The sequence below is a fragment of the Chelon labrosus genome, assembly GCF_963514085.1.
Source record: "Chelon labrosus genome assembly, chromosome: 16".
NCBI lineage: Eukaryota > Metazoa > Chordata > Actinopteri > Mugiliformes > Mugilidae > Chelon > Chelon labrosus.
Window position 1 is genome coordinate 26,238,965 of NC_140349.1, and position 25,472 is coordinate 26,264,436.

At 41.1% G+C, this 25,472-nt stretch overlaps 2 protein-coding genes across 3 annotated transcripts in view; both read left to right on the forward strand.

Moving 5' to 3' along the window:
• The window catches only part of fhod3a (formin homology 2 domain containing 3a), a 61,059-nt gene extending 37,894 nt beyond the window's left edge, over positions 1-23,165 (forward strand). Inside the window, exons 6-27 of one of the 2 annotated variants that reach the window (XM_084563301.1) lie at positions 4,170-4,264; positions 5,363-5,474; positions 5,622-5,716; positions 6,034-6,177; positions 6,329-6,564; positions 8,214-8,630; positions 9,614-9,673; positions 10,075-10,209; positions 10,795-10,845; positions 13,305-13,513; positions 14,980-15,279; positions 15,516-16,201; positions 16,673-16,813; positions 17,719-17,877; positions 17,961-18,143; positions 18,967-19,086; positions 19,277-19,438; positions 19,967-20,157; positions 20,305-20,509; positions 20,898-21,108; positions 21,196-21,360; positions 21,755-23,165. In XM_084563301.1, the coding sequence (XP_084419427.1) occupies positions 4,170-4,264; positions 5,363-5,474; positions 5,622-5,716; positions 6,034-6,177; positions 6,329-6,564; positions 8,214-8,630; positions 9,614-9,673; positions 10,075-10,209; positions 10,795-10,845; positions 13,305-13,513; positions 14,980-15,279; positions 15,516-16,201; positions 16,673-16,813; positions 17,719-17,877; positions 17,961-18,143; positions 18,967-19,086; positions 19,277-19,438; positions 19,967-20,157; positions 20,305-20,509; positions 20,898-21,108; positions 21,196-21,360; positions 21,755-21,837 (4,160 nt within the window). In that variant the 3' untranslated portion in view covers positions 21,838-23,165. The remainder of the gene's footprint in view (positions 1-4,169; positions 4,265-5,362; positions 5,475-5,621; positions 5,717-6,033; positions 6,178-6,328; positions 6,565-8,213; positions 8,631-9,613; positions 9,674-10,074; positions 10,210-10,794; positions 10,846-13,304; positions 13,514-14,979; positions 15,280-15,515; positions 16,202-16,672; positions 16,814-17,718; positions 17,878-17,960; positions 18,144-18,966; positions 19,087-19,276; positions 19,439-19,966; positions 20,158-20,304; positions 20,510-20,897; positions 21,109-21,195; positions 21,361-21,754) is intronic. The other variant, XM_084563302.1, reaches the window with a different exon arrangement.
• A 69-nt stretch (positions 23,166-23,234) lies between these two features.
• LOC311501461 (glutathione S-transferase A-like) lies at positions 23,235-24,978 on the forward strand. The gene is made up of 6 exons (XM_084563303.1): positions 23,235-23,445; positions 24,057-24,122; positions 24,215-24,320; positions 24,401-24,519; positions 24,618-24,703; positions 24,782-24,978. The coding sequence occupies exons 1-6, from the start codon at positions 23,278-23,280 to the stop codon at positions 24,912-24,914; spliced, it is 678 nt and encodes a 225-aa protein (XP_084419429.1). The 5' UTR covers positions 23,235-23,277; the 3' UTR covers positions 24,915-24,978.
• Positions 24,979-25,472: the final 494 nt, after the last annotated feature.

A 25,472-nucleotide genomic window follows, 5' to 3' on the forward strand; every position in this document is an offset into this window, starting at 1 on the left:
TAATGACTGCCGTCACCGTCATCATCATCCTCATTATCATCCCCCTCATCATCCTCATCATCGCCATCACCATCGTCATAGTAACTGTCATCCACGTTGTCATCAACATCAATGTCATTGCCATCACCGTCATTATAATCGCCATCACCTTCGTCATAGTAATTGTCATCCTCAGCGTCATCAACATCAATGTTATCGCCATCACCATTGTCTTTGTCACTGTCATTGTCATCAGCATCAGCATCAGCATCAGTGTCACTGCCATTCCCATCATCATTGTAATCACCATCATCCTTATAATCGCCATCACCATCAACATCATAGTCACCATCACCATCGTCATTGTCACTGTCATTGTCATCAGCATCAGTGTCACTGCCATTCCCATCATCATTGTAATCACCATCATCCTTATAATCGCCATCACCATCAACATCATAGTCACCATCACCATCGTCATTGTCACTGTCATTGTCATCAGCATCAGTGTCACTGCCATTCCCATCATCATTGTAATCGCCTTCGTCATTGTGACTGCCATCGCCATTATCATCATCATCAGTGTTATCGCCATAGACATAGCCCCCTTTGCCATCATCATTGTAACTGTCATCATCATTGTCATCAACATCTACGTCATCGCCAACACCATCACCATAATCATAATGACTGCCGTCACCGTCATCATCATCCTCATTATCATCCCCCTCATCATCCTCATCATCGCCATCACCATCGTCATAGTAACTGTCATCCACGTTGTCATCAACATCAATGTCATTGCCATCACCGTCATTATAATCGCCATCACCTTCGTCATAGTAATTGTCATCCTCAGCGTCATCAACATCAATGTTATCGCCATCACCATTGTCTTTGTCACTGTCATTGTCATCAGCATCAGCATCAGCATCAGTGTCACTGCCATTCCCATCATCATTGTAATCACCATCATCCTTATAATCGCCATCACCATCAACATCATAGTCACCATCACCATCGTCATTGTCACTGTCATTGTCATCAGCATCAGTGTCACTGCCATTCCCATCATCATTGTAATCACCATCATCCTTATAATCGCCATCACCATCAACATCATAGTCACCATCACCATCGTCATTGTCACTGTCATTGTCATCAGCATCAGTGTCACTGCCATTCCCATCATCATTGTAATCGCCATCGTCATTGTGACTGCCATCGCCATTATCATCATCATCAGTGTTATCGCCATAGACATAGCCCCCTTTGCCATCATCATTGTAACTGTCATCATCATTGTCATCAACATCTACGTCATCGCCGTCACCATCACCATAATCATAATGACTGCCGTCACCATCATCATCATCCTCATTATCTTCACCCTCATCATCCTCATCATCATCATCATCATCATCCTCATTGTGGCTATCATCATCATCATCATTGGCACAGTCATATTCATGACCATCCTCGTCATTTAATTCCTTAATCAGAATGCCGTAGGGTCGAATAGAGTTCTCCACTATGCGTTTCTCCTCCTCGACAGATGCACTTTCATCAACATGAATGAGCCAGTAGTCTTGTCTTCGGCAAATCTTTCTCTGTGCTGGATTGATTCGATTTTGCAGGATCACTTTGTAACTTTTCTCCGTTATTTTTGATGTGAAAGTCTTGGCATACTCCTCTTTCTCAGCAACACGTATATCTGGTGTTGAATAGATTCCTCTTCCATACATAGCTCTGACACCTGCTTTGTAGTTGCTCCGAATGATTCCTTTGGCTCCATCTAAGCTTGTTCCATGATATGAAACAGGCCATTCTCCAGGTGCAGAGTGACGCCTCCATCCACTGGGTCCCAGCCAGGCATCTCCATCGGGATATTTGCCCCTGACTTTTAGGGCCATGCGGTACCAACCTTTTGGTCGCTCGTAATTCTCGTCTCCTCTTGTAAACTCAGCTGAGTCAGAGAGATTAGTGAAGTCGCAGTCATACTGTGGGTCAAAAAAATCTTCCTTGTCGATGAAAAGTCTCTTTGCATAAGCTCTATGTGTCCCAATGATTGTATTGAGATGAAATTCATCAATAGATACAATATCTGCTCCTTTCCTATATTTTTTTTTCTGATCATAAGGTTTTATGACGTGTCCAAGAAGTGAAGATAAAATTTCAAATTTCAAATCTGTGTCAAAATTCATCGTCGAAGTATATCTTGTAGCGTTGCTCGTCTTTCCTTCTCGAACTCAGTGCGTATAAACTTCCTTGTTCAGCTGTGTGGCAAAAGTAATGAAAATTGACTTTCATTTTCACTTCGGGTGTAATGCAATGCATCCTCTGACACACCGCAGCATCCGGCAGATTCTGAAGCGTGACCGAGCGCAGACACAAAAACACCACAATGCCAAATATAATTTAAAATGTATGAAGGCATATAACAGAGATTCTTTTTCTTCTTCACAATGTGAACTCTTTTTGCAAACCTTTATGTAGCATGTAACGAAATGAGGTACTTCTCTTCTGTACTGCTTGTTGAGACGTGTTGAAAAACTCTTTAGTATTCATCCAAGGATGACTCATAAATGCAGCTTCATCATTAAAATGAAAGAGCATTTCCTTGTCTTCAGTGATACGTCACAGGAAACAAAGAGGCAGAGAAGCTGTAGAGACTAAAAGTCCTTCAGTCAGAAGTAAACAATATAACAACTAATGTAGACCACATACAATATATATTAATATTTTGTCTGTCACATATTTAAAATCTGTATGATCATGATGATGATGGTATTTCTATTTTGTGTTGTTTCACAAGACACCTCTTTCGTCTGTCTCTCCATAATATGACACGTGTATTGTCAAATACAAAGTAATTCATGTAAAATAAAATAATAAGCTGTGGGAACTCACAGTTCTTTCTCTTTCACTTTTGTATGTGATACAGTCCTTCCTCAGTTTGATAAAGCAAAGAGACCACGTCACACAAATAATGCACAACATGGCCATATGGCAAGGTATCATGACACCTTAGTCTTTTATAACATATTAGGTTATAAGTTTAACCATCTAACCCATTCAAAAATACAAGATTTGCAGTAATGGGTTCCAAGTAGAAAGAATGGGATCATTGTGTAACAGGCAAAGAGACTTAACTTCAAAATTGTGGGTCATATCTTCATTTCAGTAGCTTTTGGCAAATTCATCGACTTTCTGCTTTCTACTGTGGTCTGTCTGTGGTCTGTCTACTGGGATGTTGGAACATGTGTGAATTTTGTTTAACTTCATGGATTTATTAGGCTAATTTGAAAAAGAACACTTAAAGGGACATGGCCGTATTAAAGTTAGTGTTTAGACTGCTCATTTGATCTGGGTGCTTGGCAGATGTAAACTCAGTTACAGTAAATGCACTACAGGGCAGATGACATCAGCCACCTCTCCTACATTCTTCTCTGTTGCAGTCTCACATGTTTGCTCTTCACAATCCATATATTGTTAAAATGTTTCCACGTGAAGGAGCCGAGTATCTCTCCTCATGCTTACATTGTGTGTGAACTGCAGAAAGCTCAACAGCTCAACAGATTCAACATGTGGTGAAATAATTAATGTGATTGACTTTCACTTGGAGCCTTGGTTTAGGTAATGTAATCTGTGCTGTGCTGTGATGTACAGCAACAGATGAAAGCTTCAGCAAGAGGTCGATGTCAAATACTCACTCACTTGAATTAGTTAGGGGTTATTTGGTTTGAGGATTAGACAACAATATTTACCGGAAAATGCATGTAATAGTCATTTATCAGTGATAAAATGTAATGTTATCGTCCTGATTAGGTAAGTAGGAAATACATATAGTACATAATTAATTTATTATTACTTTTTAATTAATTTATAAGCACATTGATTTGTAAAAATAAGCACTGAGCATGAATATTATTCAGCACAACCACAGCATATACTGTACATACTTTGTAGCAAAGGAAAAACATCAGTTTTACACATTAAGCTCATGATATGCTTTTTCTGTAATGTAAGAAACAATAGCTCTGTTCCTTGACCATTTTCTCTGCACTGATCTTTTATTTACAAATACTGTTCTGTACAAAGTTACCATTTGGTGCTTGTATTTTATTATAGGGGCTGAGCTATCATTCTATATCCGTTCACATCCTTTCCTTCTCCACCCTCTTTCTCAGCCCTGGGACAGATTATGCTATATGTGGACGGGATGAACGGTGTAATTGGCCACCCTGAGACAATCCAGTGGCTCTACAATCTTGTTGGTTCAAAGGTATGGCCGAGCATGCTTAGAAAAATAGTCTTAGCACACACATTTCAAACAGCCGGTAGTCGGCTCTGAGCTAACCATCCATTGTTTGGAGAGCCTTATATTTAGCCTTTATCCAAAGTAACACACAAGCACATCTCCTTCTGATTGTACTCTGTGTCTGGATCTGTTTCCTTGGTTGTGTGGTATTTGGTTTTATTAAGGTCTACTTCTGCTTTAGACATTAAATATAAGTCTTAATTGCAGTGCTTTGTTTGCATAGTTTTAGGTTTTTTAGAACACATTTCATGTATTCTCCTTGAGGGACATATAAAAGCAAGGATGATATGGTATTATATGTATTTTAATGCCTTATTATTGTTTAGAGAATTACATTCATGCACACACATAATATGCAGTGTGTAGGGTCTGTACACTCACATAAAGTTGTGTTTCTAGTAGTTCAGAGGACAATACAATGACTAACTCTATATTCATTTCCTGGATCTTATTTCTTACCCATGCCATAATCACTACTTGTACGACAGTAACCCTTGCCCTAAAATTACTAACCTTACCCTAACTGTAAACCAAGTCATCGCCCTAAAGATTCATAATTTATGTTATGGGGCTTTTTTGACCATAAAAAGGAGGCGAGTCTCTGTGAAACAGATTTGTGTGAACAGTCCCTCAACTTGAACCTGTACACTCACAGTATTGCTATCTTTGTCAGGACATTCATTGACATACTGATTTCCCTAGTCCCTTACCCTAACCATAACCTAATTGTAACCTTTGCCCTAAAACCAAGTCTTTACCCTCAAACAGCCTTGTAAAGAAGTGAGGACTGGCCAAAATATCCTCACTTTGCAGAAATGTCCTCACTTTGATGGTGTAAAACTCAAACTGGTCCTCAGAAAGATAGCTGTACAACAGCACTCACAAACACAAACAAACAAATACATAAGTGTGTATATGAACTGTGCGAACTGTTGGCTTTAACGGTGCACATAGCATAGACCATACCATGATGCTTCCATATGGATATACATTTTCCAAAAAAAATAAAACTTTATATATGCAAAAATATATTAATATATGCATTTATATTTCCTTCCATAGTTCCGTCTGGTGGTGAAAACAGCTCTGAAGCTGTTGCTGGTATTTGTGGAGTACTCCGAATCCAACACCCCACTGCTGATACAAGCCATCACGTCTGTGGACACAAAGAGAGGTGCAAATAACTGAAGTGACAGAGGGGCTGCTGTTGTTAATTATTCTGTTTCCCTTATTGATGGTTTGATTTCTTTTTAGATCAATACGTAGAGTTAGTTTGTGTGGATAGCATAATTTAGAGTTTCCTTTTTGACTTGATATCCAGGCTGCACGCCATGGTCCAATGCTATGGAGATTTTGCATGAGAAGGATGGAGTGGACACAGAGCTGCTGGTCTATGCTATGACCCTTATCAATAAGGTATACATATCCTGAATGCTTATATACTATATACTAAATATGGGATACAATAAAACATTCCTTTAATATGACAATGGCTACTTGAAAGCACATAATTTCTTTCATTCATAAGCATAAAATCACAATTTTAAATGAATAAAATCTTGGCTTTTTTTTTTATTTTGTTCTTCTGTTTGCAATATATAGGCTACACTACTTGTTGTTAATGCCACAGCCTCAAACCCTGTGAAATGTATTGAGTGAACATTCAACACTGTAATATTTTGTCGGAGTTTTCAGAATTATTGAAAGAATAATTGTCTCCTTTCTTTTTGTAGACACTTGCAGCACTTCCAGACCAGGACTCCTTTTACGACATGGTGGATGGTCTGGAGGAACAAGGAATGGAGACAGTTTCCCAAAGACACCTTGGACGGAAAGGGACTGATCTTGACCTGGTTGAGCAGCTCAACATCTATGAGGTTTGAGGCACAAACGGATCCACAGATTGTGGATTTTTATCACAGATCACATGTCAGCTTAGTTGTTGGTTATGTTATAAGAATGATTCAGTTTGACACCAAGCATCTATCAACACTCTCATGTTACATCCTTTTTAACTTTCTCCTTCAGATGACCCTAAGGCATGAAGACGGTGATGATGACAGCCAGCCTCCACCGATGGGGCGGCGAGACCGGAGACGGGCCAGCCTCGGGGGTGGAGACAAAAAGCGTGGCCTGGAGAGGAGGCGAAGTCGCAGGGCCTCTCTTGGGCGATCGGGTCAGGCCTCCCCCTGCAGCCCTGCATCACCACAGAGAGCTGGCTTCCAGCCTTTCAGTGGACACAGAGCTGAGGACATGAGCGAGAGGTGAGAGTGACGGGAAGATGGAGGAGTGTCTCGACCAGCTGTTTTGTGATAAGGGGATAAGGTGTCACAGCAGAACATAAAGAGTATAAAGAAAAATCATTCATTTTGTGATGCACATGTACAGTATTAACTGAGCTTAAAGAGGCGTTCTGACTCTTTCTGCTACAGAGCACTGTCAGGTTTCCTTCCATCCATGTAAGTTAAAACGTCAATTTAAAAAGGTCAGCTGCTGACCTCTTTGACCTCTGCTCCTCACATAAATGCTATAACAGCCAAGAGTGTGTCCCCGCCACTCACGTTCCCGCGTGGGTTTTCCTTCTGCAGCTAATGCAGACTCCTGCTCCACTAATAGAAATTAAGTACTTCTCAGCATCAGCACATGCCTTGAGGGTTTGCTTGTACTTCTAATACAAGCGCACACATTGTTAAACCAGCACAGGCTTATTTCAGTGCTGTGTGGATTTGCACAATAATAGGAATTTGGGTCGGACTCTAGCTATCTGCCTAAGGTAAATCTGTCGTCTTATTTGTCTTTTCCTTCACTGTAGCGCTATCACTGCCATTATGGGCCTCCTCCGTGTCTCTTCATCCTCAGTCAGTGTGTAAGGTGAATCTTGGAATAGAGAAGTAAAAATATAGTTAACTGTGTCAGATCTGTTTGCATATGATTTTTTGGAATCAATGGGTGAACGTTGTTTATGTCAGACCTTACATCCTGCTTCATTTTACGCATGCACACATAGAAAAAACAAACAGAACTTTTACTGGCTATCTCATTCGTCACACACACATGGCTCTGGTCTTGTGGAACAACACCTGGCAGCAGAATGCAGACCGACTCAACTGCAACCAGGCTCATCTGGTTTCACTGTACAAAGCAGTTTGCTGACACTGATCTGGAGTCAGTCTTTAGGCTATGGATCATTCTCCTTTTAGCATTCCTTCCTCCTTTCCTCTTGTCACAATGTTTTGTCTTCATGTGCATGTGAAGGTACCTAATGGGAGGCATGGAGTGTGTGATCCACTCCATGCCTCCATTCACCATTCATCCTGTTCCATTTCACTTTTGTGTCTTGTTGTTATCCTTTTGCTTTTCTACCTATCCTGATCTGGTAGACACCATGTCCTTGCTTGTTGTCTTTAAGTGTCCTAAATGTTTTCCTTTTCTGAGTTCCATCACTTTATTTCTCTATTACTGTGGAGATTTGCATTTGCATTCAGTTCTTATGCATTGCATCGTCTCTCCCTCTATCCTTGCCTTAAATGTTCCACCCATCTCTGCATTCCCTCTCCAACACCTCCATAGAGAGGAGGAATGTGAGAATGACAAAGAGGAGGAGGAGGAAGAGGAGACTCCTGTGACTGAGTCTGATTCGGATGAGCAGGAGGGGGCTAATCAGACCACCCTCAGGTATTTTAGGATATGGTGGTAACGTGGAAATAATAATAAATAATGTCCTGTTCTTCTTAGACTTCGTGGAGCTCTGTATTAAATATTTCTCCAGTCACAGCTTTGTATTGAATATCTGGTTGGCTTGATCTCTGCTTTGATATACAGTTCCTGGTAGTTATTACTATCAGTGCAATACTAGTCTTTCATCTTCCCAGCTCTTCCACTTATTCTTCTCAATCCATCCTTCTTCTCCTAGTCCGGCTAGACCTCTTCCATCCATCGTTCACAGAACAACCCTTCAGTCCATTACCATCACTACCAGAAAGGAGTATTCAAAAGAGGAAGAAGAGAGGAATAGGACAGAAGTACTTCCAACACCCACTTCCTCCCCTTCTACATCCACCTCCTCTCCTCCCGTCTCCTGCACTGTCAGCCCTCCAGCTCAGCCATCCCTCCTGGCCACCCTGCTGGCCAGGAAAAAGTCTATAGTCACTGTCCCGGCAACCAAGGAGGTCAGCCCACCATCACGTGGCAGCTCTCGTCCTTCACCTGACCGCCTGCCTTACTTGCCTCACACGCCCTTCCACCTCTTCTCATACGATTTCGATGAGGAGCCCTCACCCTCGGCTCCAGCTAAACCCAGTGAGGACCCACCCAAAACGACATCTCCCAGGTCAGACGGTCAGCAGAACAGTCACCCATGAACTCAAGAAGCTTTCTTTTTCTCTCTTCGGTGTTCCACTTTTACTTTTCGGATTTCCACCTCTATTTCTGACTTTTTTCTCTGCACCAGCTTGGATTTCTTTGCACCACTTTTTGTTATTCATCACTTCCCCTTTTCACCACTTCTTTTCAGACCTCACACCCTTCACACCTTGAATCTGCCAGCTCTCTTATTATCACCTGTCATTCTTTCACATTTCTTTTCTTAGTTCTGCCACTGCGTCGATAATCCACACTTGTTCCGCACTTTGTTTTCCCCTCTTTTCGAGAACACAAGAATTTTGCTGTTTGCACAGATGCCTGTTTATATTCTTAACCTGTATCTTTGTAGTCTCTCTTTGCTTCTTACTTTAATACTTTGCCTTTCCTCATCCTTATCTCGACACCAGCCCAATTCACTTTCCACTTTTGTTGAGTTATATTTTTTCTTGCTTTATTTCCATGTGATTCAGACATAATCTATACAGCACTTGTTGCTTCTGTTAGATACTTCAGATTACAGGCCTGTTAATGAACAACATATGCATACATAGGGCAGAAATGTAATGCTTGTAATGCATGTAATTCAATTTCAGTTATAATTATTAGGAATCAGATGCTAATAGGGTTCAAATGAGTCAATATACTTTTGGTTTCGTATCACCGCATTACATAAATATTTAACCTCTAAACACTGTAAGTGAGGACAGACACCTTCCCTGGAATCTTTCAGTACCATAACAGAGTGAACATCACAGCATGCAGTTGCTAATTAGGGTCACTCAAGTGTTGGTGCAACAACAGCATTCCTTTTATGTAACCAGGTATCACTGTAGTTTGTCGCCACAAGTTTTGCACTGATCAGTTAGTAGATGTGGTGTCGTGTAACTTGGGCGACGGGAGAGGTCACTCAGCGTCACCTAATTTCTCACCCCCTCTCATTTCCTCTCCCAGGAATGGTGGTCTCATGTCCTACTCCTCTCTCAGCACCTCAAGTACACCTACCAGTTCAAGGTAATAGGCCTCTGCTCCAACATGTCCCTCCTCACATGCATGGAAACGTGCCTAAAATACACACTCCTGTACCGTTTCACATACAAGTACATATTCACATGTGTTTGCTTGGACAAATTTGAACACACTCACAACAAACATGGACTGTGTGCAGCCCAGTAATGTAGTCATGATCATAAAGGGAATGCAATGCAAGGGAATCTGGTTTCCTGACTCACTACAGTTATTAAAACATAAGTTATGCTGTGTTACATCTATACTTGATACATGTTGTGCAGATGCATTGTTTTAGAACCGGACATATTTATAGAAGAACATTATTAAAGTCGTTTTCACATGACAAAATAACTTAATAAATGATGATCTTTTTCCCCCCTCTTTACTCGCACGCTCTGCTTCAGGCCCACTTTGGGAGGTCTTCTGTCCTCCTCATATAGACAACACCAGGAGTCTCTGGCAGCTGAGCGAGAGCGCCGCCGTGTGGAGAGAGAGGAAAGACTGCTGAAGATAGAAAGAGAGGAGAGGAACAAGCATAGGTGAGGCCTGCCAAGCTGTGTTAACAAAATAATGAAGATGAGTGCCAAGCAGTTTTTGAAATGCAGCACCTTCCATATGATCTCAGAAGGGTTTTGTATACATTAAACATCTGTCCACTGCAATGGAAGACATCATAAAACTGCTCCAAGCCCTTTACTAGACTAAGAGAAACATATTTAACTCATTTATGTGACTAAAGAGACTATTAGGATGGAGAAAAGTCAGATCATACAGCTTGGAAAACACACAATACTAAATACAGATTTAATAATAATGCTGATATTAGGTGAACTTTACTAGTAATTAGTATATTTCAAAGAAAGAATACTGAGAAAGAAGACTTTAAGTGACAGTAAATTAAAAAGTATGGAAAAATACATCGAAATTCCTTAAAAGTATTACTCAAAATGATATTATTTATGAATTGCCTCAAAGAAGAGTTTTTGTTGTGAAAAAAAGAATATGGAAAAATGGGTTGCTTGCATGCAAGGTGTGTACACATGTTATTTCTCACTAAATTGTCTATTGAGGACTACAGTCTGATTACTATCTTTTAAAATCCTCTGTTTGTGTGTCCCTCACAGCCGCGGCTATGTGGATAAAATGGAAGAGGCCAGGCTTGCACGGGAGGAGAGGTAAGTGTGTGCACAAAATCAAAACAACACAGAACAGCTGAACCCTCTGGGAATATGTGTGCGCTGGTAGTTTGGGTAGCTTGGTGATAGTGTAATTGTTTTCAGGTTAAAAAGGTGCCCTTTTCTGCCAGAGACTGGAACCAGCTTTCTCTGCTCTCTCTTCCTGTTCTTCTTTCTTAAGGAGCTGTATTAACTGCTGCCAAGGACCCGATTGTTTTGGCAGCATGTTGTGAGAAAATCAGATGGATTTGTCGAGCTTGTCACGCTGCATACACGCGCGTACACAGCCACAGTTGTCACTCACGCATGTGCACTCACACACATGCAAAAAGCATTTTCATGAGGCTAATAAATCTATGTTTGTGTGTAGATGGAAATCACAGGAAGCAAGAGATTTACTCAAGAGGGCATGTGAGGTCACAATCACAAGGAGTAAGGAGTGATGACAACTGTATTAGCCAAATCCACTGTGTTAATCATCACAATATTTCAAAAATATGAAAAGTGACTTTTATTTACATTATCTGTACTGTGTCAAATACAGCTGTTGTTTTTTTCAGATCTCTTTCACCCTCAGTTTAAAACACAGTTGATTCGAACATGACACATTTACATTGTGTGCTATGTTGAATGAATGGTCAAAGCAAGAAAAAAATGGTTAAATAGAGAGAAAGACAGACTGAGAATTGACTCAACAAAAAAGGTAGACAAGTATGAGACAGGCAAAAGCTAGTTTTTACTTCACCTCACCTCCTCGTCACCCCTCCATTACAAATTTCTTTTATCCACATAGCCACAGCTGTGAGGGACACACAAAGAGACAAAAAATAGATAACCATGCTAACATCATCTTTAGTATTAGCATGTAGCTTTAGGCACTGCACTATGTCAGTTGTATTACTATGAAAGTACATCAAGTATTCATTTTTTTTTCCTGTTGCAATATAGAAATGTCCCATCACAAGTGTAAATAAGCAAATCAACTAATTTTCCAAACTAAGTGTACTCAAATTATAGCATATAGCGTCCTTCAGATGTAGTGTAGAATGTTTGACACAACTTCACTTTCTTCAACTAAGGTGCATGGAGGTGGAAAAAAAACACAGGAATGTAAAAACTCCATCTACAAACATGTTTCAGCTCACTGCCTGTAGTATATTGTTCTTAATACTGCAGGTTTAGTTAGAGTTTTGACCTCTGCAAAATGTATTCTCCAAGTCTTGTGCATTACATTACAAGTAGTACTTCACAGTTTTCCTGATTCTGAATTAAACTGTTTTACATAGTCTTAAGCAGGATCATGTTTTAAGATTGTTTTTATCAGATTTATTAGATTTATTGATTAAGGCTACAAAATGAGTAGAAACTGCAGTACTTTCTTAGTGTATGAAGTTAAACGGCGGTGTCAAAATATGTGATAATACATATTAGTATTAGTTGGTAATAGCTCAGCAGACACATACAGAGTGCAGTTTTTCAAAGAATAATTTATGAACATTAACACTGCTCATAGATATATTAGTGTCCTGCAAACTTTCAGTCAACATATTTTATTTCTAAGCGTGTAAGGACATACAGTATGCTCAAAGATTTGGGCCACGTTAAAGCACACAATACACAGTTGGCTTACTCAATTCATTCTTAATCACATGCACGTACACACCAACATGCACACACATCCATGTATAAGGATCTGGTTTCTTAAGACCTCTGAAGTGGCCTGATGCTAATGAACTCTGAACAGAAGCTCCACACATTCGTGGTACGGTGGGAAAGAGGAGGGGTTAGAGTAAGAAAGAAAGAAAGAGAGAGAGAGAGAGAGAGAGAGAGAGAGAGAGAGAGAGAGAGAGAGAGAGGGTTGACTCAGTGCCCTAAATCTGTTCTGGCCAGCAGGTTGAATGGTAAAGTTTGGTAGAAGGAGAGAGGGAGGAAGTGAATAAGAGAGAGGCAGAAGGAGAGGGGAAATGGAGAAGGGAGGAGAGCCGAACGAGGCACATCTTGAACAGGTTTACTCTGATTCACTTCTGATGTTTAGACTTTCAACAGCCAAACTAACATTAACTTCTACCCATTCCTTTCTCCTGTCCTTTCCTCTCTGCGTGTTTTCCTCACACTATCTCTTCTTCTTTAAATTCCTTCATGTTTCCTTTTTGAACTGCTGGTGAAGGCTGAGCATTTGGGTTGATAGGACAGGAGAAGCAGGAGTGATGAATGCAGTGAATCCTCTGTGGACGATTAGTGAGGTGGGATTATATTGTGAAGTGGCATGGCAGCTGCAGAGGAGAAAATGAGTAGTAAACATTGTATGATTTTAATACCTAGATACCTAGAGTAGTTACGAGGACAATTTGGCAAAGACCAACACTTAGAACAGCCCTGTTGAGAACTGCAAGACAGAAGACGCATTGTCTCAGACTCAGATTTTACCTCTTTCATCCTTTCTCGCTCTCCCTCTCCAGGTATAAGAACGTGGAGCGCCTGGCTGCAGAGGAATATGAGAAGGAGCGCGTCCGTGTGTCAAGGACTCACCCTGACCTCAACTTGACCTTTGAACCCTCGGACGCCTGGCCCTCGTCATCACGCAGCAGCACCCCATCATCCTTCGCCTCCCAGGAGGACGCAGAGGCCGAGCTTGATGCTGAGGCCCCTGTCACCCCATCTGAGGCTGGTAAGACAACTCAGAACAATGTTTGAGTGAGTGGACTGACCTGTTTGGTTGATTAAAACTATTCTGGGAATGTGGATTATTAGCAAACTGTAAAACAACTTGGATGACAAGACATATAAACTTAAACTTTGTATTTGTTCCAAGCATTTAAGATACAATCTCTGCTTGATTTAGTGGCACACATGTTTGAATAGGCCACCACAAGTGCTGTTTAATACAACACACTCCAAAAACTAATACAAGAACTGCTCGTCTGTGTGTTTACAGCGCAAACCAACTCATTATTTTAATGAGCTTTGTTCTTGACACACAAAAAGTTAATAGACATTATTATACAACAGATAGGTGCTGTATATGGAAATGTGACATTGATGATGTGTGGCCTCTCTCATTGTACTTCTTATTGCAGTATTTAAGACTTCAAACAAAATCCCAAAAGTGCTTTTGTTTATTTGTACTCTATGTTTTGTCTGACCAACTGTTCAAGCGCTCCCAGCAATGATAAATGTATGAACAGTTATGATGCATTTCCTATGAAACTATATATAACTATATACATAGCTAGTAGATACACTGACAGACTAAAAAAGACCACGGTAAATAGCATCAAAAGTGAGGTACATTTATCATTACATACATTTATCAATGAGTCTGTTTGTGATTGTTTTCTTAGTTCAGACAGCTTTGGAGAGTTATAAAATAAAACAGAATGTTGTCCGTTCAGTTCCCAACAGTGTGCCCCACAATCATTCTTAAGCTGAAATTGTTTCACTTTCCTGCTTACATTTTAAATTAGAAGGCAGTTGTGAGCAAAAGGGAGATAGATTGTTGACAACGGTTATTGGGGAAAGGAGGTGACACCATGAGAGGGGCTGGAGAGGATATGGGTGAAAGGGTCAGGTTGGTTTTTGAAAGACCTTTTTGAAAGTGTGATGCCAAAACATCTTGCGCAAGAAAACAGCCTTGTATTGGAGTGCATGTGCAGCCACAAGCTGAGGTACTGTAGATCAAATACACGAGTGTATGAGGCCCAAGCGTGGTGTTATTCTTACCCTGCCTCCATCACTGCGTGGCCTGTACTGTTGAATTACGTATGTGTACTGTGTGCATGACTGTGTTTTGATGTAAACAGGAACTTAATTCCTCATTTCCTGTTAATATCCTGGTCCTGCCACTACCTGGCTTTGTGTATCTGCCATATTGTTTACATTAGTAATGTGTGAGTGTGTGATTTGGTTTTTCTTGTTAGTGTGTGTCTGTGAATGTGCGTTTTTACAGGGGTGTATGCAGTCTACACAAAGATGCCTTCAAAATCAAAGACTTTTCATGTGTTTCAAACAGTGTTTCATTACAGATAAGTCTTACTGTATATCTTACAGTGTGTTTCCATGGGCATGGCTGCAGCTCCCATACAAACTAAATCCAGTTGTGAGAGATTGAAAATAATACTGACTTATTTGTTATAGGAGAAGCCGATGAATCCAGTACCAGCATAGAAACAGAGGAAAAAGAGGCTGAAGAGGAGGAGGAAGAGCAGAAAGAAGAGGAAGTGCAGGAGGAAGTGGGAGTGGAAAAGGAGGAAGAAGTCAAGGAACACAAAACAGAACCGGAGAAGGAGAAAGAGGAGCCTGAGGAGGACAGTGGCATCCTGAGTGACAAAGAACGACAGAATGAGGAAGTGAACGAGAAGGACAACTGCTCAGCCTCCAGCATCTCCTCTGCTAGCAGCACTCTCGAGAGAGAGGAGAGAGGGAACAGTGAGAATGGTTGGTAGTCTGTATTCTACTCAGAGTCAGTGTCGGAGTTTAATATTCTGTTTTGGAATTTCTTTGCAATATATTATTATATTATAATATACCATATTGTATTTGTCATTCATTCTGATGTTGTAGTAATATTCTTTGGTGTACAACCTCCCAGTCAATGGACATGCAATTAAATGCAGTGTGTATTCATTCCAACATCCATTTTCTTTTCTTATTCCCATCACCATATTTCTCAGGCTGTAAGGAGGCAGAGGTGAATGATAAGTGCAACAAACTCCTCAACAGTAAACTCTTCATGCTGGACATGCTGTACTCCCAGAATAAGAAGCCCAGCGATGAGGAGGAGGAAGAAGAGGAAGTGGAGAAGGAGAAAGAGAAAGGAGACGGAGAGGACAGGGAGACACATCAGGAAGCTAATGAACAACTGGGCAACAACCAGGAGGACACCGAGAATGGCGAGTCAGAAAACCACGGCAGCATTCGTCAATTTGCTGAACGGTTTGGAGACCTGATCAAGGGGCTTGGCTCGCCCATCCCGCACCTGGACAGCCCTGACAATGAGCCCCTTCCTACCCCACCCAAAAAGGAATCAGACACGATCTGGGACCAGCTGCTGGCCAGCCCTCGAGAGCTGCGCATCGGGGACATCAACTTCACCGACCTAACAGAGGAGGATGACAAGGACATTCTGGATGCCGTTTCAATGGGAGGGTGCAGTGACCTCCCACCTCCGCCGCCTCCTCCACCCTGTTTCCCACTACCCCCAGCAATGCTAGGCACCTGCCCTCCACCCCCACCCTTAATTGGCATTATGAGGCCACCACCTCCTCCTTCATTTAGCGCTACAATTCCAGTGCCTCCTCCCCCAGAGCCACCTCTCTTCAACAAAAAGAAGAAGACCATCAGACTCTTCTGGAGTGAGGTGAGTCAAAACATTAAAATCCTCATTAAGATTGTACGACTGAGGCTTTTAGGACACATGGAAAAATACATTACAGTTTTTATACAGTTTTACACCTGCATTCAGTCAAAACTAGATAGCTACAATAAAGGATTTCTTATCATCAGACATGAATCCAAGGCAAAGAAAGCAGACTGAGTTTTGCTTTTTATTGAAATTACAGAATTAGTTTTACTCCATGTGAACTACATATTTGTGCAGAAGACCTTGCAAACCACCAAGATAAACAGGTTCTTCAAAAAAAAAATGCATGTTTCCATTAACCAGTGAAGACTGAGTCTGATTCATCAGACGCAATGACTCACTCAGCATGTTCCTGTTGCTGCTATCATTTGTGGTTTGTTGCATTCAGAGTCTCTCATTTACCCTTTTTATTGTAGAAAATGGGAGTTTCTACCTCATGCGAGCTGTTCTTGCTCTGTTTGTGATCAGGTGCGTCCGACAGACTGCCAGTACAGGGACTACAAGCGGAGTGGAGACTCATTCTGGTCCAAATTGGAACCAGTAAAGATGGACACAGCCAAACTGGAACACCTGTTTGAGACGAAGTCTAAGGAAATGCCTGTTACAAAGGTACACAAACAGAGACTGAAAAGAGTTTAGAGAGGTTTGGGACGCCTATATGATACTGAATAATGTTAATCCTAAAGATATTAAAAAGAATGTGCTATTATTTATTTCTCCATTCAGCTGCCATCACACATGAAGTTGAGGAGAGATGCAGCTTACAACTGGGGTGTAGCATATTTAGATTAAACTCTCAGACATAACATTGTAATTTGTGTGTAAGTCACAAATGACTGTACCAAACATTTTTGGTGGTAAAGCTGATGTGGCTGATCACAGTGAATGGCAGCTCTGCTGTCATTGGTGTGTGGTTTGAATATTAAACAGTGTAAAGTGCTTTACTGATGTTATTGTTTTGGGAGATTCTTCTTTGTTCACTTCTTTAGCTTCAGTAATTTTGGCCATTAACATACAAGGTTTAGATATCAAAGATTAGAGACTGCAGGGTTGAAAGTTGAAACCAGTTTTCCCCTACACCGCTGGTAATACCATTAACAATAGCTATGGTTATTCTATAAAATACTATTATGATAAGAGTACAGAGTTGTAATGTAGTGTGTCCCCAGGTCTCCACGTGGAGAGTATGGGATTTTTAAGTGGCAAGTCTTAGCTCCCACTCCTGTTAAACTCTTAAGTATTGACACAGTATAAATTCCTTCTATAATAGCTATTAATGTACACATCTAATAATAATACGTCTACAGACTTACACGTACAATAAATACCTGAGCTGTAATGGCATTTCCTGGTCCCACTACCCATATAGTCCACACAGTTGTCGTTAGTGATGGGCCCTCTAATCCTCACAAGCCCATAAAATAGACCACACTGAGAAAAGAGAGAGAGAGAAAGCAGGGGAGGGAGAAAGAATGTGATCCAGCATTGACCCTCTGTGTATTTCTGTGTCCTAGAAAACAGCAGCTGACGGCAAACGTCAGGAGATCATTGTTTTGGATTCTAAGAGAAGTAACGCCATCAACATCGGCCTGACGGTTCTGCCTCCACCTCGCACCATCAAGACAGCCATCCTAAACTTTGACGAGTACGCTCTGAACAAGGAGGGCATAGAGGTGAGTGGTTCAACTACGGTGAAAAGGGAAAAAGTGATTCCCAAATCCTTCCTCACACTTCTTTCCTATCGTTGCATCTCCAGAAAATCCTGACGATGATCCCAACTGAGGAAGAGAAGCAGAAGATCCAGGAAGCCCAGCTGGCCAACCCTGATGTCCCTCTGGGCTCTGCAGAGCAGTTTCTCCTCACTCTGTCCTCCATCAGTGAGCTGTCTGCCAGACTCCAGCTTTGGGCCTTTAAGATGGACTACGAAGCGACAGAGAAGGTCTGTTTAAACATGGAACTTTGCTTCTAAAAGCTTAAAACTGATGAATCTACAAAAGTTTGAAAAAAATGTGGTAGATTCTTTTCAAAGAAATGTAGGAAAGAGAAAGCCAAACCAAAGCCATGACCAGATGCACATTAAAAATAATACTCAACAAGTGAAAGTAGTTTTATTAAAGCAGAAACAGTCATAGCTTAAAGAACTCTGCACCATAGAGGTTTCGACTAAATGTGCACAGCATGTGTGCTTTTGTGTGTGTGCCTTACACCCGTGTCAGTAAGTACCAACATACCTTTAGTACAAACAACATCCGCACAGCATCAGTTACATCACAACAAAATATGCACGCTTATTAGCAGTACCCCGACTTCTTAATCTTCTGGCACACCATGTAGTACTCAAGCAAAAGATGCGTCCGGGAGGTAAAGTTCAAAGTCAGAACTCAGAGAATGAGAAACATGCCGCACCTCTGTTGTTGTCCTGTAAATTTTACAACTTCCAGCAGGATGCAGTTGTCTTTAATCTCTCCATGTAACACACGATCCCCAACCACACAGGCGGCACTCCCAAAGGTTCAGTAGTGGGAAGTTTAATGGAGGACAACTTGCCATGCATGCACACAAACGCACCATAGGACCTGCTGCACAAAAACAAACGCTTCACCGTAATCAGAAACACCTTTGATAGCTAAGGGTATCCAAAGCAGCAACCTTTAATGTGGTGGGACAAGGTGCACCTGTTCTCCTAGTCTTATGTAACTTCTGACTGACGAAACACAGGTTTTTGGAAGTCTTAATTAACTCAGCTAATGATGTCCTCCCAGGAAGTAGCAGAGCCGCTTCAGGATTTAAAGGAAGGTATGGAGCAGCTGGAGAAGAATAAAACCCTGTGCTACATCCTCTCTACTCTACTCTCAATTGGAAACTTCCTCAATGGCACCAATGTGAGTCATGGCCATTCATATGTTTCCTTTGTCAGTGATTTTTATGGAGTGTGAATTTTCTAAGCTTGTAATTTGTGGATTAAAAATTACATCACACATTTACAACTACATTCTTTGCTCACAGTCAGTTTTGGCATTTTTGATGTAAACCAAATATGATTTCCTGTTCCAAATAAATCTTGTTTTCCAGGCTAAAGGCTTCGAGCTGACATATTTGGAGAAAGTTCCAGAAGTAAAGGACACGGTGCATAAGCAGTCTCTGCTCCATCACGCTTGCTCTGCAGTGGTGGAAAACTTCCCTCAGAGCACTGACCTCTACTCTGAGATAGGGGCCATCACACGTTCTGCAAAAGTATGAATCACACTCACTAATGGAAAGCGTGTGCACGCCACATACTGTTAGCTTCCCTGCACTGTCAAACATACATGTATAAGAGATGAGTTGAGGAAACAAGATCAATAAAGTTCTCAGGTTCAGAAGTTGCTGGAAACACTTGTACCACAGTTCATACATGGAGAGGGACTTGTTTTTATTGCTGTTAGGAGAAACAACTAGCACTGAGTTTGTTGTTGTAAAGACACACAGCAAGTTTTAGTGTCTCTAGAGAATCTAAACATTCAAACAGTGCATGTTGGGAAGTCTAATATTTGCTTATCATGCTTATCATTTGTTTATACTTCATGTTGGCTTGTTGAAATTGTCTCCAAACCAAAACCTAACAATCACACATTCACATGAAGATATTAAGGATGTGTTAGGTGATCTCGCTAAACTGATACGGAAAGCTTTATAATGGAGAATCAGCTGTTTTATATGCAGCAGTTTATCAGAGTGGTTTTCTAATTGGACATTTGTTTGTTTCAATTTCTTTTCTGTCAGGTGGACTTTGACCAGCTGCAGGAGAACTTGTGTCAGATGGAGCGACGCTGCAAAGCGTCATGGGACCACCTGAAGGTGATCGCCAAGCATGAGATGAAGCCCCAGCTAAAGCAGAAGATGTCTGACTTCCTCAAAGAGTGTGCCGAAAGAGTCATCATCCTCAAGATTGTTCACCGCAGGATCATCAACAGGTAGGTCCCCTCCCAACTACTAAAATAAATCCAGTGAAACCCAAATTACAGTACAATATGATGAATAAAAACTAGCTACTACAATCAAATGTGACCATCAGTATGCTTTTACCTATGACCTATTTCAACATGAACTTCACCACCTAGGTTCCATTCGTTCCTGTTGTTCCTCGGTCATCCGCCCTACAGTGTGAGAGAGATCAGCGTCCACAGGTTCAGTAAAATCCTCAGCGAGTTTGCACTGGAGTACCGAACCACCCGAGAACGCGTGCTGCAGCAGAAACAGAAACGAGCCGACCATCGTGAACGCAATAAGACCCGAGGAAAGATGATCATGGACGTTAACTCTCCTGTGAGCATCACACACTAAATTCCTCACACACAGACACACTCAGAGATGTTCAATCTCTCTTTCTCCTCTTCCTCTTTTTCCAAGGCTAGTTCACTTGTTTACTCTTCCTTTCCTTTGATCTGTTGTTTGACATTCACTCTTTCCTTCTCCTGTAGTCTGATGATGAAGAGGAGCGTGAGGTATCAACATGTGTGCCAGCATGTCTGCCTGTGTGTGCATGGATTCACTAACTGTTAACTTTTCTTTAAGTGTTCATTTAACATCTGACTGATTCAATAAAATATCATAGTCAGTGTAAGATTTGCAGTTTTTTCTTCAGCGCGTTTGTCCAACTTATCTATAGCACAAGCTGCCAAATTCTGATCCTATTTCATTCTATTTCCCCCAGCAATGTGGTCGCTATGGCTCAAGCACCAACAGCAGTGCCCCCGGTGGCAGCCAGGAGAGTGAGCAACCTCAGGCTCTGGGCCATGCGGAGGATGCCGCAGAGCATGAGCACATGAAGGCAGTGCTGAGAACCAGCCTCAGTGGCGGCGACAAGGAGGGAAGTGGGGTGCCGGGCCTTCGGACACGGACAAGATCACGACCTGGGCGAGGAGGTGAGAAAGACAAGAGGTTCCCTACTGGAGTTTGTGAATTTAGAAGGGTTTCTTTGCTGATGCACAAGCTTTCATCACCTCATGCAGGTCGCACTATGCAGCCATGGACGCCAGCAGTGGAGGGCGCTCAGATATGCCGAGATGATGCCGCTGATGAAATCATGGAGCGTATAGTGAGGTCAGCCACTCAGGGTCCAGGAACCAGAACCCAGCCCAGAGAGAGGAGGAGGTCCAGGGCCAACCGCAAATCATGTACGACCTAAATGAGACTGTCAACTACTACTGCTCATTATTATATTATACTATATAGTGTATAAGTGAGTTTTAGTTTGGACATACTGGAAAACAACCAACAAATTGCCTCGTAGAAATGCCCAAATTGTTGATAAGCTCCAAGAACTAAAACTAGCTTTTACATTTTTTTAAAGTAATAGTTTGTCACATCAGGAAAAAGCTTAGTAACTTGATCGGAAGATGTGTATCACAAGTGAAATTGGCAGTTGTCTATGTCTTGATTCTGAGCCAGGTAACAAGCAGGCTTCTGATCCTATTAATATGGTTAATTTACAGTACAGAACTGAACACATCATCAGTTTGAGTACAGAAAATGAGAATAATTTTCTCCTCTCCTCTCCTCTCCTTACAGTGAGGCGGACTCTGAAAAACGGTCTGACACCAGAAGAAGCCCTTGCTTTAGGTCTAACTGATTCACCAGAACCCCAGATGTGATCATCATTCACCTGTCCTCACAGCTGTCGATGTCAGTGCGACATCTGTCAGCCCTCACCACACTTTAGAGTTGTGCTCCAGCGGCCACAAGTCCCTTTAGGTTTTTGCCAGCTGATTATCTTGCCTGATGTTTCTGAGTGAAGAGGCTGTAGCCATCAACAAAAAATCTTCCAGAACAAATAGTGGGGGCAAGAAATGTGTCACATAAGGAGGGAATTTTGCGGGTAAAGGGAAAACGCTGCCTTTTTTGTTATCTAAAAATATTTTAATGGTGCATTCGTCCAAAGGGATAATTTTTTGTAAATTTCTGCAGCTGTGACTTTTTCCTTTATTTAAGCTGTGAATTTGAAAAGACTTAACGGCCTGAAGCAAATACAATGTCAAAAGAAAATCACACAAATAAAGATGGTTAGTAAAAATTCTTCTATGGAAATGATTTGCTTCTGCAGTTGCACATTTGAATCGTGTAGCTGTGTTTAGTAGCAATGTGAAAGGTTGTCAATCTGATGAGTGCCTTTCATTTAAAAGGGACAGTGCTGTACCTTTTCACCACCTCTTTGCTCTTGTCTTCACCTCCTACAGCTCAGATGTCACATTCACAGGTTCGAATATTGGTGTTACAATTAACTTTCTCAGTATTTATTTGCAAAGCTCTGACATCTTGCACCTTATCGCATAGTCTTTTGTGCTGAAATGAACGACTGATTGAAAATACAGGAAAAAAGGACGATTTTTATCTCAGAGGAACTGTTTGTAAAGTGTAAAAAGACAGAAGGACATGGACGTTTTTTTAGAAGGAAGGACTTGCAGAGAATTCTGCAGAAAATGTAAATGTAAATGCCCTTGTCAGCTGCCAAGTCCTAGATACTGTAGTTCTACAGTGTGCATGTTTAGTGCGGTTTATGTTATGTATTATTTTTGTAATTTCTGTAGAAACTTGTTTTATAGTCTGAGAAAAGATCAAAAAAAGTTTTTTCTGTGAATTGTAATTAAAGAGAGAGATGTGGTTATAGCAAAAATGTTTGTTTTTTCAAATGTCGGGGAGCAGTGTTTTGGACTCTGTTGGACTCTGTATGAACTTGAACAGGTCGTGGGACACTGTGGATAACTGAAGTCCCAGCTCAAGTGTCTACTCCTCTCACAGCACAACAAGAGCTAGGAAGCATCACTGCATAAATATTTTGAAACCACGGTTATCACTTGAAATGCTGTGTATACACATTCTACAATAAAAAAAAAAAAAAAACTGTTGAGTGTAAAAGTGGATTTCCGTGTCATTCTCTTTCACTTTGAGTCACGTAGGCGTGTCTCTACTGATCAACCTTTGGATTAAGGACGCACCATAAACCTGACAACTGCCACTCACTTCACCGTATTCGTGCAGTTTGGTGTAACGCTTCTTTGTGTTTCATTGACTCAGGACTGGGTCTATCTGCTCCCATGGCCAAGTCAATGAGTCTGCTATGGGGGGCCGGTTCACCTCCTTGTTGGCGCGTTATGATCGCTCTGCAGGAAAAGAAGCTGCAGGGCTACAAACACAAGCTGCTGTCTTTTGAGAAAGGAGAGCAGAAATCGCAGGAAGTCTTGGAAATCAACCCAAGAGGACAGGTAGACACATGGAGATGGATTTATATCAGCCACCAGTCAAATACTGGAACTTTAAGGGGAACTAGGAGGAGTATAGGATCAATGTTTGTTACAGTGTGATTTATTTAGTAATTTATTACGAGGTTAAGGTAGTATACTACATCTGTGCATGAATTCATTTCGCGTTTGTAGTTCCTGTACATTTTTAGTAATCTTGAACATATTTATAGTTATCTAGTAAACAATTTTTGTAATTAATTTCAAATATTACAGCCTTTATAGAAGGCGTACACGTTTATCGTAATACAGTAACTATTAGTTGTAATCTGTTACACATTTACTATAATTGATTACACTTTTTCCCATTTATAAAAATTTCTTACACTTTAAAGTTATTTCAATTTCAATTTCTTGCAGTTTATCTAGTACACATTTATAGTAATTAATTTCACATTTCCCGTAATTTCTTGCACTTTTGTAGTAATCTTGTACACATTTCTAGTAATTAATTGTGTCTGATGCTTTTTCCACGATGCTGTGCGACACCATTTTGCTGACTGGTCTTTTGTAGGCCTTTATAGCAAAGACCAGCTAAAAGCCTGCTTTCTTATGTCAGCATTTCTCTCTGCCAGCTCCCTGCATTCAAACATGGAGACAACATAGTGAATGAGTCCATCGCAGCATGCTTATACCTAGAGGTGAAGTGAAATATGGAACATGTTGAATATTATGCTTGCTTGACTTTGACGCATAAGTCTGCTCATACTTTTCCTTTTCTCTGCTGTGACAGAACCAGTTTAAGTCCCAGGGCTACAAGCTGATTCCTGACAATCCTCGAGAGCAAGCACTCATGTATCAGCGAATGATGGAGGGTCCCACCCTCACTGATAAACTCAGTCAGTCTTTTACACAATAGCAGAATGTCCTGGAGGTATAGCACACTGTAGTGATGTTCATATTGGGTGCTCTGTCTTAGATTTAGTTATCTACTATGACGGACATGTCCCTGAAGAAGAGAGGTGCGACTCTGCTATGAAGAGGCACAGAGAAGCTCTGGTCACTGAGCTCAAACTGTGGGACGGTTACCTGCAGAATGTATGTGCACATGAACAGTACACAAGCTTGTACAGTTGCATACATTCACACACTATACATCGTCAGCAGTGGTTTCATTGTTTGCTTTCTGCATCTAGGTGGCTGCAGGCTCATACCTGGCGGGGGCCTTCTCACTAGCTGACGTGATTGTCTTTCCGAACGTTGCTTTTGCTTTTCGTTTCGGGTAGGTGATGGAGTTCATTACTTTATGGAGGGTGATCTACTTTTTCAGTGACATGATGGGCCTGTGTCTTCTCTTTAGGCTGTCTGTTGGACGGTACCCCAAGCTGGCCAAATATTACAGCCTGCTGAAGGACAGGGCCAGCATTAAAACCAGCTGGCCTCCACAATGGTTTCCCAGCTCACAGGGTTATAACATCCTGAAGGATATCTGAGACAACAAAACACTTCACCTTTTTCATTGTCGTGTGTGCTTGAAAATTTGTTTAGCTAGTAGTATAGTAGAATTCACAGTTGTATATTGGAAGTAATGAAGACTTTAAAGGAATTTAATCACAGGTGTTAATTCTATTATTCACAAAAATGGATGTAATCACTGACATGTTTGATTCATGAATGATGAATGAATAATTTCCAGTGAGAAACATGCTGGTTTCAGTCCAGAGGACGGACATATAACACAAATCACATTAGGATATATCAGCAAAACTTGTGGAGGAACAAGAAGCCTCTTTCTTGTCTTGCCTGTCATGCAGAGAAAGGAAGTGAAGAGTGGTTGACTACTATTTTCGAAAATATTATCATAAGAGTATGAATTCTTAAAATATGTTAAAAAAAAACAAAATAAAAATTAAAAAAGTGTTTCTCTGGTCTCAGCATTGACATTTGACAACAAAATTCATCATTCAGTGCATCCTTAAGTATTTGTAAACATTCATGCCTCAATTTTTTATTTTTTTTTTAAATCCTTCTGGCTTCTGGCTGTGGCTCAG